A 14579-nucleotide genomic window follows, 5' to 3' on the forward strand; every position below is an offset into this window, starting at 1 on the left:
TCGATGATCACGCTTCAGAAGTTTTGCAATTTTAAGAGTGATGCATCCCTCTGCAAGATATCTCACTATTTTTTACTTTTCTGAGCCTGTCAAGTCCTTCTTTTGACCCATTTTGCCAAAGGAAAGGAAGTTGCCTAATAATTATGCACACCTGATATAGGGTGTTGATGTCATTAGACCACACCCCTTCTCATTACAGAGATGCACATCACCTAATATGCTTAATTGATAGTAGGCTTTCGAGCCTATACAGCTTGGAGTAAGACAACATGCATAAAGAGGATGATGTGGTCAAAATACTCATTTGCCTAATAATTCTGCACTCCCTGTATTAATAAGTGTTATATCGCAGATATAGGAGAGGGTGTCTGTAGAATTTCCCGATCTTAACGGAGGATAACATTATCAAATTATTGGAAACAACTAAATCCGGTTCCCCTGCAGACCCTTGCCTGCCGTATGTGGTACATACTGTTTCAAACATCACAGTACATCTAACAAAACTTCAAAACAATCTATTGATTGCCGGTTAGTTCCCTACAGCCTGGAAAAAAGCATAAATTCTCCCCGTATTAAAAAATCCTCATTAGACTGTATGACTGAAAAATTAATCCGTTTATTTCTAGGTTACCCTCCCGGCTAAAATACTGGAAAAAGCCCTAAATGAGGCCCTTATGACATAACTGGATTTGCACGATGTCCTTGACCCATCCCAGCGTGGTTTTCGACCTAAACATTGTACTGAGTCAGCACTACTTTATGCATATGAGGAAATCCATCAGGTGGCAAATAAGGGCGGCAAGGTGGCGCTTGCCCATTTAGATATCCCAGCCGCATCGGACATGGTAAATCACTATTTTTTGATCAACCGGCTGATGACTATCAGGACTGGTGGCACAGCGCTTGCAATCCTTAATTCCTTCTTATCCAACTGGGGAAAAAAAAGAAAAGTGTGAGATTGAGGACTTTAAGTCTAAGTCTTTATCCTATGAGGGGTCCCTCAAGGATATTCCTTGTCGCTGACACTTTTTAACGTCTATGTCACCCCACTCATGAAGATTATTCAATCTTATGGCTTCTCTGTCATTTCTTATGCAGATGACACTCAGATAGCTACATCATCTATGGAGGTTGGCTAATAACTTCAATAGCTGCCTAAGACATGTCTCAATCTGGACGAGGGACAGCTGTCTGAAGTTGAACTCAGATAAAACAGCCCAGAGTTAGAGTATTTCTTGGTGGCTGAAAAATCTTGGTCTCTTCCCGCCCAGTTATCAAAGCTAGACATTTGATGATCAACTGTTTTTTCAGATCAGGTCAATTCCATTACTTCATCTTGTTTGTATCGGATTACGTTTTGAAAAATATTTTTCCATTCATCCCTTTTGAGATGCAAAAAGTGTGGTGGTTGCCCTCATACAATCAAGGATTGATCATTTTATTTCTTGGTTCTTGGACATGAACAAGCGGTCACAAGCTAAGCTGCAATCCCTACGAAACGCAGCTGCTTGTCTGCTCCTTAAAGTTCCCAAGTTCAGCCCCATAACTAACAAAATCTGGGATTTACATTGGCTGCCCATCTCTGACAGAGTTAAAGTTAAGGCCCTGTGCATTACGCATCGGGCTCTACACAGTAAAGGACCTCAGTACTTACAAAATATTTTGAAATAGTACACACAATAGAGTGATTTAAGATCTTCATGGAACAAACTGGTAGCCATACCCAAGATCAATAGAACAAGATGGGGAGGCAAAAGGTTTTCGTCTCGTCTGCAGACTGTGGAACTGTTTGCCAGTGTCCATTAGATCTCAAGCTAATCTCACCCTTTTCATAAAAGGGTTATAAACATGGCTCTTCATCTTCTTTTCTAAATAGGTTGTTATTTCACTGTGGTCTAGTTGTTGCTAGCGCAAAGACACCTCAGTCTTATAAAGCGCACTAATACTATTAGTTACTTAATCAGTTGGTACTGAAGGGCTGCAAATTCTTCCTTAGACAAGTTCAACTTAGTCCTGAAGTGTTTGTGCACGAAAGACCGTGTGCAGTGCTACAATATTGGTGTCATCACGTGGAGGAACTGCTTAGATTTTTCAGCAGGAGGCCACAGAGATCAGGGAGTGACAGGATCTTTGAACAATGGGACCTACACAGTTTATCTTCCCTGGATAGAAAATGTTCAAACAGGCCTGGAGGAGGGCATTTTAAGGAGAACCATCAGTGGGTTCAAAAATATTCAGTCTTACACAACACTTTTTGCAATGGCAGTTGTCCTCAGATCTCTTTGCAAGTGCAAACATTTCTAGATTCTACCAACCAAGTATGAGGGAGAATACCCTGTTGATCGACTGGCGCAGAAGCATTTGTTGGCATCAGAGGTGGGAGGTCTTGGGGGTGGGTGGATGGGTTTAAATACCAGTAAAGTAGTGATCAAACTTACTCAAAAGCCAGAAGGGTTCGGACAGTGGTCCTGACCATGGTGGTCTGCGGACCATCACCTGTCTGAGCAGCAACACAGAAGGTTGGTGTTCAGGCTGAATCTCCTTTACACATTTTAATTTGGCAGCCTAGCTCATGAACTCCAACAATAAGGGCATATGAACGTACTGTTCAAGTTCATGGATGTTTTAAAAGGAGCAACGTGGCCAAAATGCCAAGCACAAGAGCTTCATCCTCTTGTGAATGAAAGATTCTACAGCTGGTGTAAAAATAAAATAAAAATAAAAGTTTTAATCTGGCTACTGCTCAAGAAGAAGCACTATTGTCATATCTTCTTTATTTGGCCAGATCAGAATTACAATTATCTTCAGTTAAATTCTATTTGGCAGGTATTACTGCATAAAGAAAATGCTATTCAACAACACCCCCACCCCTCCCTGGAGAAGGGAAACTAAATTATTTGTGAACTGTGATCACTTACACACCGAACTGGGTACTTTCAAGTAGTCTCTCTGCAGGTAGATAGTCTATTTCATTCCATCATGCTACAAAATTGAAAGAAAACATTATCTGGTAAGCCAAAAAGCTCACTCTGAAAATAAAGCAGCTTGTTCTGCTTCACCGAGATATGTTTCTATTGTGGAGAATTGTAAAACAGCCACGAGGAGACAAACTGTTTACAAGGTACTGCCATCTTTATTCAGAACAGGCCTACTTAAAAAAAAAAAATTGCGTGCCTCTAATTTCTTTTTGAAGGGATGGGTTTGCTATTCTATTCTGTTTATCAACACCATCAACAGAGAATCACTGAAGGATGTGGAAGGGGATTGCTTAAGTCAGAAGCAACTCAATTTCCTTCACCGGGGAGCAGGATATTTTGTCACTTAGATCTCTGGGCATTTCTAGCTTTTTTTTTTCCTTTTTTTTTTTTTTAAATGGAGTTATTTTTTTGATTCAAACTGAATATAGCAATTTTATAGGCTGTTAAATTTTATAAATAAAATGTATGGTTTTCTAAATAAAGATGAATGCTAAATACATATTCCCTGCTTCGGGATAACGCATGTGGGAGGACCATTTGGTGCTTATTATCAATGGAGATTCCCCCATACGGAGAACGAGGTTTCCAGTAAAGCACATACTCTTAATATTACAAATTAGAAATTATATTATGATCTGTGGTAGTTTCCTGTATCAAGATTGTGTACTTACCAGACAAGAAGTGCTAGGCTGAATTTAGCTCAGCATTAAGTCTCAAAGAGCTTGTACAATCAATGCAAAGGGGCAAACATGAGCTCTCTTTCCTCCTACCCATGCTGCATGAGCAATTCCTTGTGTCATTGCAACACTTTTTAATTAGCAAACTTTCTTGATGCATGGTTCCACTTGTAGAATTTATGGTATCCACTAAGCCAATGTACAAAATTAGATTCAGAAAACTGTGGTTCCGCTTTATTATTTGTGAAACACATTGTGTGCCAAGCCTCTCTGCAGTGACACAGGCTAATTTTTTCAAGAAATGTATGCCATCCCCTCGCTCTTTCCTACACAAAACAAAAAACACCAGTCCCTCTAACGCTCTCCTGTGGAATTCACAACAAAGTAGTCCAACATGTGGTTCTCCGCCCAAGAGCAATACTTGACACAGGTACACAAAGATACACTATATACAGAGTGGTCCAGTGCTCCCAAACTCCTTCCACCCCCAGATACTCAACAGTAGGAACCAAGACACGCCCCCTTAAACCTCATCCCAAGGAATACTCACAGCAGTGGAGAGTCTGGAAGCAAGTGTCATCTCTAGGTTCCCCTTCAACCCCAGCAGTGCCGGCACCAGGATGAAGACCTCGGTCACTTCTTGGAATACATCCCAGTGCTGGAATAGAGGAGGAAGGTGGGTTTAGGAGAGACTTCTGGAGCAACAGGAAGAAGCCCTCTAAATTCATTGAGCTCTCAGAGGGAGCAAAGGTGCAGACTACACAGCACCTTCACCAGTGCCTGGAGAAACATAGCAGACCATTCGATAGGGATATATAGTCCTGGCCAAACAGCTCCCCTGAAAACGGATGCCTACCACACATCATGGTTTTGTACTAGTGCTGGAACACCAAAGTTCAAATGTGCTTTTTCTTCACCCTGGAACTGGCTAGACTGTACGCTCAAAATACCCTTCAAACCATCTCCCATCAGTTTAGTCTTTATACATAGGTAAACCAGCTTCTAGTTTGATTTTTTAGATATATTTCATGATCTCAACAGGATGACATTACACACAAATATGTTGCGAGAAGCGAGCTGTAAAACAAATATAAAACTTTCTGCTTTTAGAATACAAACATCCTACAATGCACAAACAAGGACCTGGTATTGGACAACCATGAATCTATTCAAAAAGAAATTCTGCATTGTCACTGAGATGTTTTTCATTAGTTCCGCCGATCCCAGATGGCGCGGGCAGGTAAAAATGTTTATATTAAACATAGCCCAGCTACTTTTTACTGCAGTGTGAGGTAACCTACTAAAGGCGAAGTTACCTTGTCCCAATGTAACCACGCTCCTCAATGCCACAAATATTTTCTAGTACCTTCTTCAGGAATGGCCACTGTATGTGCCATTGAAGTACTTGCTGATTTTGGTAAGTGCTTATTTTATCTCTGGAGGTTAAGCATCCGAATCCTTTTTTTTGGTCCACTCAAACGTACATGTAAAATTGATGCTTGGGCCTCTAAACTGATATTTTCATCCCAGTTAGCGTTCACACAGCTTAGGTTGGGAAGGTGGCCTCAGTATGATATGGAAACATGTCCGGTCCTTAATTGGCGGGAGGGTGCTTGGAGAGGGGGGTGGGGGGGGGGGGGGGCGTGGTGTTGTGGGTGTGTGTCTGCCTCTCTCCATCTCAGTCGGTCTCAAAGTTCCCCAACAAACATAATTAAAAAGTCTGCTAAAACCATAGCTCTGCTAATTGCCCCCAAAGGGACAAGCCCTTTCTGGGAGGGTCATGGGTGACAGATTTTCCTGTAAATGAGTGGGGATGGAAGAACAGTGAATTATTTGCACGAGCCCTTCACTACAGTGGGAAAGCCACTAAAAGCAGAAGTTAGATGTCTGGCTCCAACTCAGAGGTCCTCTATGATTTTCTGGCCAAAACAGGAGTTTTGGCACTCCCCGCCCGCCTCTCACCGTGAAGAAAACAATAAAAGTATAATCTCAGTCCCAGCAACAGGACAGCAAATAAAGCTGAAGCAATCAGTAATTGGTTCATGCTCCAGACGAAAGAGGAAGTGAAGCCAGGACACGCTGGCCAATTAGAAGGCAGCAAATAAGAGTGACAATGAAGGCAACAAATGTTAAATAATGCGCAGATTGCAATCCCCTTGTTGTATAAAATCTGTCACAACCGAAAGCGCACACGGCGTTGGATGCGATAACAACCTTTAGCAAAGTCAAACGGGAGAGACAAAAGGCTTTCAGAAAGAAAGACTCCCTTGAGTGCTGGGGACTAGTTTGTGAAAGCACATGATACCACTCACAAGTTACCTTATGACTTAAGTGGGCTGATACTCGGTCTTGTGCTGTAGTGCGTGGAAGAAAAATGTGAACGACAACAGAAAGAGGGCTACACTAACATTATACATAATGCTAATATCAAAAGATCTTACTAACGCCGGACATTTAAATGAACTGGTTGCATTTATTATTAAATCAGTTTTAAAATGGGCCATTTCCAGAGAAAGCTAAATCAGATTATTTTAGTATCAATCATCCACACAAAACAGAAACAATCATTGGCAAAGTCAACAGGTTCAGCTCTTAGTAAAGCAATCAAAAACTGGATGCACAAATGATAATGTTGTGGCGATAATGGCAGTTTACATTCCCACTGACAAGAACGCATACAAGAGAAATAACTGAACGTGTGATTGTTTTTTTAAATGCATGGGAGACTGTCACATCTGAATAAAGCACTCAAACACTCCAAAGGAGGCAAAACGACACACCAAACAGCAAACTGAAGGCCGACAATATATGCAAGATAAGTCCAGTTAGTTATGTGAAACTGTTTTATTTTCAATATATGTGGCAATAAACGTCCGGTTAGGAGTTTACAATGCTAATTGCTCGAGCTCAAGCAAACGCGAGGCCGTTTGCATTGCAAATGCTTGTTCTTTTTAGGGGAGAAGTGGCAGAAGAGGAGCCAAGTAGACAAAACAGTCTATGCCAGAATCAACAAAGACGTGTCACATACAGGTTGAAATACTGGCTCCGTCCTAAGTAAACACACACATGTGTGCCCAGGCTTTTAAACCATGCCCATCATCTGCCAAGTGGTTGGTGGCTCTGCCCCTTATGGCCTATTGGTCAGAATACATGCCAGGCCTCTTGGGAGTCTGGAAGGCCAGAGAGCGAGGCAAATAAATAGGTTATTTCTTCTTCACACTAAGCTAGAAAAATAGAGCAGAAAAAAGAAAAGCAATGTTTTATTTTCATTGCTTTAAACAGCTGGTCTGAGATCCGGGCTGCCCTTCACCTCGGTTGCGTTTATAGAGGGATTGCTGCATCCCATGTATTATAAAGAAATTAAGAGACAAGCAAATATACAGCGATTAAATAATCTCATATTAGAAGTGTATTGAAAATCACCTCGGAGTTCCATGACCTTATAAAAGGAACTGTCTTAGGCCTCGTTCTACTATATGGCCACGGAACTCTTTGGTGGCTTTCAATGTTATTATAATGTACAGCAATGTATCACATACGTACTTATGGTCACAGATATAACAAGTGTTGCACTGCCCTTGTTTGTCCGCTGATGAGGGTGCGCAGGTGCCATTCTCAGTGCATAGACTTGAGAAGAGACCGCCACCCCCACTGCACGGTGATAAAACCTGCCTTTCAAATAGGTAAAGGGAGACTTGCACCCTGCTGTAGGCCCAGATCCCTATACTAAAAGGGAACAGCCCGTGGCTCAGTAAGTGCCCCCCTTCAGACTCTACCCCTCCCCCACTTCGAGCACGAAGTTAATAGTCCAGTTAGTAACATCACCACTACCCTAGCAGCCTCTTCCTGTGCTTCACCGACCGACCTTTTCCACCAGGATCACGCATGTGCACTGCTGGGCAAGCATCATGGAAACTGTGGGATGTGTACGGCGGGGGAGGCAGGGTAAAGTTGTCTCGGGAGATCCCAAGACCAGGAAGAACCACTTGTCAGATGTGCTGGCAACGTCAACAGAAAGGCAGGCAGTATCGAATTACAGGACAGGGGTAATCCAACCTCGGCTCTCCTGCTAACCCTGGAACCCCTGGCAAGGAAGGGTAACAGAGAAGACACTTGCTATGGAAGGACATTACGAGAGAAAGAGCACTGCTACCACAAAAACAAGAAGTGGCAAAGCCAATAGGTATCCCCTTTGAGAACTATTGGCTTTGCCAAAGGTCTTTCGGTATGCTAATAGCTAGTCTGGGGAAAGCAACATAGGAGGCACCAGGGCGGTGTGAGAAGGAAAAATAGAACAGGCAAAGGAGGTGACTGAGGAGAAGCAACGGGTGATCAAGGAGGGTCTCGAGAGGGGGAGGGGCAGGCAAGCAACATAAAGAGTGAAGACGCGAAGCAATGAGCGAAACAGCAGGTTTGTGGGGGAGAAGCATGCAAGTGAAAAAACAACGTGGGGTTAGTACATGAGGGTGAGCGCCACATGGAGGAAGGGTGGCAAGAAAGACACATAGGTACATGAAGACAGCTGAAAAGTGCACACAGCCACAGGGAGTGCTTAAACAGAAAGCAAAAATAGTGCTTGAAAAGCAAGTAATGAAGCATAGAAGCCAGACCGTCAAAGGTGATGTAAAAACAGGTAATGCTCAATAAGAGGGACAAACAAGACTGACTAGATGGGACACAAATAAGAAGCAGCTTTTTGAGAGTGACGGGAAGGCCAACCAAAGGGAAGGAATGGGCGGGCTCCACGCCCCTGAATGTTCTTGCTTACAATATCTTTTGCAACACCCCAAACATGCGCAGTCTAGGACATTGAACCCAATAGGCAGAGAGTGGACCTAGGCCACTGATGAAATAGTTAAACTGAGTTTCTTATCCAGTCCAGGAAGGGACCTTTTTTTTTTTTCCTTTTTCTTTTTAAATAAACTCACTATGAAACGTTTCAACCTACTCCAGTTTAGATTAGAGAATAAGCTAGCCTTCCAGAAAGCATACAGCCCTGCTAGCCCCCACAGTGGTATGGGGCATCAGTGTTCCAGTGAAGCGACAAGAGGCAGTTTGATTGCATATGTGCAATTCAATGCACAAGACTTAACTGGTGGTGGGCCCGAAGCACAATAAATCTCAGTTCAGACCAATTAGGTGAAGACTACTGAACGCACTTTAATAACCAACAGTTTAGATTGCACTCGTTAGTCACACTTCTAAGGGAGTCTTCGAAGCTGTGGCCAATGGTGGTCAGCCTCCTTAGCCATCATAGTCAGACAGACTCTGGACAAGCAAGAACTGGACGCAACCAAACCAAGAAGAAGAGTGTATCAAGGAAATGAGAACCTGGGCACGGAGACCTGTGAACATGGACTAGGGATAGTGTACTACGAATAAGAGGAGGGCTTTACAGACAAGGGCGTTGGATTTAGAGTACACCACAAAAGAACACAAAAAGAATTGACCAGGGTATTGTGGCCTGTTTTCCAGGAAATTAACACAATCTGACAATACTCAGCCTATTAGAATATAGGTCCCACAAAAAAAAAAAAAAAAAAAAAAAAGAAGAAGGAGACAACCTGCGCGCGTGCACACACACACACACACACACACAAAAAAAGGTGAGGTGGTCAGCATAAGCATAAACTCCACACTGAATTCAACCAACACATCCTTATGGTAAACTTACCCCCTCTAAAATCCCCACACTCGCAAACCAGTTAGACCCTTCCAGGAAAAGGGCCTAACAAGCCCTCACAGATTTCCTCTGAAGGGACAGGAAGGTCCTGCGCAACATTTTGCGAGCATGCACTCTGGTCCCAAATTGCCCATGAAGTGAGTCTCTGGCATTTTTGTGGCACTTTTTACCTTGACATGCAAGAATCATGCATGTGCACAGATTTCAGATTTAGATGTGTTTTAAGACCCCGAGTGGGGCAATGTGCTCCAGAGGGTCACTCCGTGTACTATGCACATCTGGCAAGACTGTAAATTTGTATAATTGTCAATGACTAACAGTGGCGATAGCATTTATTTAAATATATAATATATATATATATATATATATATATATATGCACCAAGATAGGCTTTTTTTTCGGGAACGGGCTAGTGTGCAAAACTGTTGTTCAGTCTTTGGCAACTTATACATAGTTTGATGGATGAGAACATGTAGATCTTTTCACAAGAGCGGTGAATCATTTGTAAATTTTGTTTTCTTCTCAGCTGTTACCCCCATGAGCATGATAGATGTGGGCGGACTGGAGAGAGTGCAGGATACACCTATTCCAGGTCCTTCTTTTGTTCCCCAATGGGTGCTGCTCTCAAAAGGATGACTAGCAGAGCGTGAAAGCTTTTCTCATTTGGTTTTGTGTCTTTTAGCCATACCCCTACTTCCTGCTGACAAGAGAATACAGACTGTAAAATCCACAATCCCTATCTGGATCCTCCCTTCCCCCCAAAATCAGTGTTGCAGAAACTGTGTGATCCTATGCAAATATTTTATTTCACCAAAACTTTTGTTATCACGCATGAAAGCACTTTCAAATAGATTAGTTCAGACTACCAGTTGTACAAAAACTATCACTTTTAGTAAGTACTTTTCATTGCAGTGCTATAATGTACCTTTTTAATGTCGAGGTTTTCACATGTAAAAGAAATACACTTTGAGTTTAGGAGACTATCGTCTTTTACTTGATGTTTGTTGTATGATTTACATAGCAAGTATTTTCAGGGTTCTGCTCATGCATGGACACAAAGATCCAAGCCAGATCCTTTGCTCTTCCTGTGTACTTCTTGGCTTGCCCACCTCTTCATAATAAATATCTCCATTATGCCTAAAAAGCACCGAGCAGGATTTTAGTTTAAAGTCGCCTCATGCACCAACTTAAAGCCTCCCAATCATGCTTTAATTCTCAATTTACAGATCCTTTTGCAATATAACACGAAGGACAGGATCAGAGTAAATTAAAAGAATGGCATTTTTCACCAAATACAATGATAAATGTATAGAACCCTCATATCAAGTACGTGGTTTTGTTCCATCCATGTGCATGGTTGCCAAGTGCCCCACCTCGAGCGAGACTTCCTGCAGTACTGGCTTGAATAGCCATAAAAAGTTTACTTCTAGGTCCTGTGGTTCTTACCATTATAAGCAGGGGCTTAAAAAGATGGCAAATGCTGGTGGCCTAAACCCCCCCCTCCCCCCCCCCCCCCCCCCGAATGTGTATAAGGCCCGGTCCTAGTGGGTGGGCCAGGCCCGCTCAGACATGACCTTTGGGCGTCCCAGTAACAGCAAAAGAGGCCGTGGAGAAAGCAACTGGTAAGTGCTTCCTCCAGGTCGGCAAATGTGATTTGTTTCCCCACTTTTGTTTAATTATTGGTCAGGGTTCAACGAGAAAGCTCTAGAATACATTTTATAGTGCATTGTTTGAATAGTTGTTTTACCTGTCCAATGATAAGAATCGAAATACTGCCTTTAGATGGATTTCCCTATTTTTCTACTGCCTGAGACAAAACTCTGGGCATGCCTGTGAAAAGAAAAACGCAAGTTGGCGACCTTAGCTCATGTCGGAGGAAAGCTGCAGTGGGGAGGTGCGAGTTGGGGAACAGGAGACCAGTTACCTGCCAATGATGCAGCAGGTGCAGTGGCACCAGAGCCCAGGTTGTAGGCTACCTCCAGAACTGTCAAAAATTGGGCCCACATGGGCCCACCCAAACGCACCCTTGGCTCATCCAGCTATAAATTCCTGGAACAGGGACTGTGTGTATATCACAAACCACAGGCCTCTACGGCTTTGCTTGTGTGCATGTCCTGTTGTGTGTATGTTGTAGTGTTGTGACCCTCCAATTTATTTTGCTGCCAGCCGCAACTATATGTAAAAGCAAGCTGTTAAAGTCTCTGAATGTGCCTGGGTGAGGTATTTACCCACACACAGGCCCCGTTAAAGAAATCACTCAAACATGTGAGACTGAAAATGCTGTGTTCATCTTCCAAGTCCTTTAAGTGCTGCCTTTATAAAAGGAGAATACATTATAAATCCTAGAATTCAAAGAAGAAACAAAAAGGAAAGGAATGCATTAGATGAAACAACTTGAGTCCCCTCAGACATCTCTCCGTGTACAGCAAAGGGAGTCCCCATAATGCTCACTGCTGGGCCAAAAAACTACACATCAGCCAGTCCACTACCGAAGCCCATCGGGCCAGGCCGTCTGCTTGCTGCCTGCACGGACCATTGCAGGATTGGTGGTTTGTGCGAAAAAATGACTGCATGCTTCTAGGTCTTTGAACAGATGCCTTTTAGGCTTCATGACGATGGAGAAGTGTGTGGTCTGCGTGCATGCAGCGTGTGTGCCGTATGTTGTGTGCCTTTGCACACACACTATACAGGGCCTAACACTTTCAGGGGCTGTTCGCCAGTCTAATCCACGATCTACTGTGGCATTTCACAAATTACCACTAGTTTTCAAGGGAGACAGCCAGCAGTGCCTCCAGTTCGATTTACGCATACTGCTTCCACAGACCTAGCTGGAGAAAGCAGAGGTGCACAGACACTAAAGGTCGACACCATACTTAAACACGCTTTTGTAACACCTTTTCTGAAAAGAGCCACTTTAAGACTAATAGTACAAAACACGAAGGCGGTCCTGCTCAGCAGACTAAAGTGCGCAGCCACGATGGTAACAACATTCGCTCACTTTTCTCCAGGGACCAACCTCCTTAAAGTTGGGCCCTCGGAACTCTGTCTCGACTTCTAGTGTGTCACTTACACGATGTCGGTGAAATCCAAACCCCTTCCCACGGGCATAGTTCACTACCCGACATCAACAAATACACTTGTATACATACGTACACAAAGCTCTGACAGAAACGAAAAACCGAATGCAATCCAAATGACAGACTCAAAACATTTTAGCAAATTAGCCTATTTGTGAAACACGTCATAGATTCATACACATCTGCTATAATTATAGCGAGAGAGGCAACGAGATTCTTCCCTGCCTGGATGATGCTGGTGAGTAATTAACAGCATCATCCAGGCAGGGAAGATTACAACTGGAAGGGGAGCTTGAAAAAAAAAAAAAAAAAATGTGTGTGTGTTGGGGGGGGGGGGGGGGGGGGGGTTGGGGGGGAAGCGTCGAAAGGCAATTTACCTGCACTATGTCCAGTACCATCCCGGCACCCACAGTCCCAAACCCGGCTAGCAGGAAAGGAAAGAGGACTTGCAGGCCGATCGAGAAGGAAGTCTCTTTCAGAGGTTCGGTGGGAGTAGGGTCCCGGTCAGTGCTGATGTCATCGCTCTCGGTGCTCTGGCTGCCGTTCTCCAGCAGCGCATCCTCTTCGCAAGTGCCCTTGGCGTTGGCTCGCGAGTCAATCACCGCCAGCCCCACACAGTCCCGCGGCCCCAGGAAGTCGGTCTCCACTTGCTCCAGGTTACCATTGTAGTCCTCATGGTGGGCTGTGCCATTGGCCAGAGCAACCTCCTTATGCTCCACGGAGGACATGGCAGCCACCGCCACTTTGTTGCCTGCGGGCTAATTTGGCATGTGGTGATAACTTGTGCAAGTCGCCGTCTGAAGGTGGCACTGGCACGAGGGCTGCCGTCTCCTAAGGCAGGCCAGCTCCAAGAGAACCTGGCCCTCAACCGCAATACCCAAACCTGCTCGACCAGCGAGAATCCCCATCAAGTACAAAACCCACTGCCAGGAAGCACAGAGAAACAGCAAGTGCTCCAACGAGGGACTCTCCGAGGAGGCTTCACAGCACTGCGCTCATTGGCTCCTTCCAGCTGTTCTTTTAAGAGCTGGGAGGCACAGCAAGCTGCCACCCCTGGCTGGACCACAGCAAACGCAGTACGGCTGCAGTAACAGCAGACTCCCCAAAAGCTCAGCTCCACATTTGGAGAAACGTCTTGGTTCCGATTCTCTCAGACGCCCCAACAAGCTAGCAAAAAGTGATTTCCTGTCCCAGAAGGTTTGCGCCACAGGCTGCTTGAAGTCGAGCACAACGGTACTACTTGGTTTCCGTCCGGTACTTCAAATGCCTTTGATAACAATGTTGTCCTTCCCAGCGAGGCAGAAGGGCGAAGTCTGCCTCACTAGCCTCGAGCAAATGCCGAGGGCTTGAAGCGCACCGTGAAACCGAGATCGCACCACGTACGCCGGGTTTCTCTAGCTGCACGTCCACGTCATGCTCCGTGTGCCCTAGACCGGAGGGTGCGGATGCGAAGCCTGGCCGGTAAGCGGTCTTCCGGTGGGGGGCCCGGCCCTCTGCCTATGTATGGGCTGCACACACACGGCGCGTCTTCGGAAGGGCACAGGAGTGACGCCGTCCCCGCTCCGAAAGGGGAGCTCACCTCTCAACACGTGGCATGGCGGGGGTCGTATTTAAAGTAACAGGAAGTTCTCGGTTGGGTTTCAGACTTGGTCAGAGCTGGCATAGCCCGGACTGGAGGGGGCGGCGTGGGTTGGGGCCAGCTGGCAGCGACCGGCGCCGGCGACCAACTGGAAACGCGTTACCTACGAGACAGAAAGAACAGAGTCAGCTTTTCATACCGAGAACAACACTTTCTCAGAGTTTGTTACAGTGTGGGCAACGAGCACTCAAGGTGATGACGTCTAACGTTATGATAGAAGAAAGTAACTGCCGCCCGAGGGGGGCAGGGGCTGGAAGAAAGGCGCGGAGAGAGGATTTGTTTGATCAGCTTAGGCATCCTAGTTGTAAAGTCTCTTAACAGCCATGCATGCAGCAACGCTGTCCGACATTCCTAAGACAGTCGCCGCCCTCGTAAACCTTTTATTCTACTGAATTTTCCCCCACACAAATACAACACACAGGTTCCTCCCCGAACGTAGAACTTGCATGTATGCAACTATCCCAATAAACTACTATTTACAGTAGATAGAAGACACAATTACATGGTAGTCAAAGTTAACGGAGG

General features: G+C 44.7%; 1 protein-coding gene across 2 annotated transcripts in view; it reads right to left on the bottom strand.

Annotated features, from left to right (window-relative positions):
• SLC41A1 (solute carrier family 41 member 1) overlaps positions 1 to 14579 on the bottom strand; it is a 61474-nt gene that overhangs the window by 27493 nt on the left and 19402 nt on the right. For both annotated transcript variants that reach the window (XM_069238570.1, XM_069238569.1), the window contains exons 2-3: positions 12793 to 14157; positions 4206 to 4313 (exon numbers count right to left, since the gene is read on the bottom strand). In XM_069238570.1, the coding sequence (XP_069094671.1) occupies positions 4206 to 4313; positions 12793 to 13143 (459 nt within the window). In that variant the 5' untranslated portion in view covers positions 13144 to 14157. The remainder of the gene's footprint in view (positions 1 to 4205; positions 4314 to 12792; positions 14158 to 14579) is intronic.

The sequence above is a fragment of the Pleurodeles waltl genome, chromosome 6 (assembly GCF_031143425.1).
Source record: "Pleurodeles waltl isolate 20211129_DDA chromosome 6, aPleWal1.hap1.20221129, whole genome shotgun sequence".
In the NCBI taxonomy this organism is placed as follows: Eukaryota; Metazoa; Chordata; class Amphibia; order Caudata; family Salamandridae; genus Pleurodeles; species Pleurodeles waltl.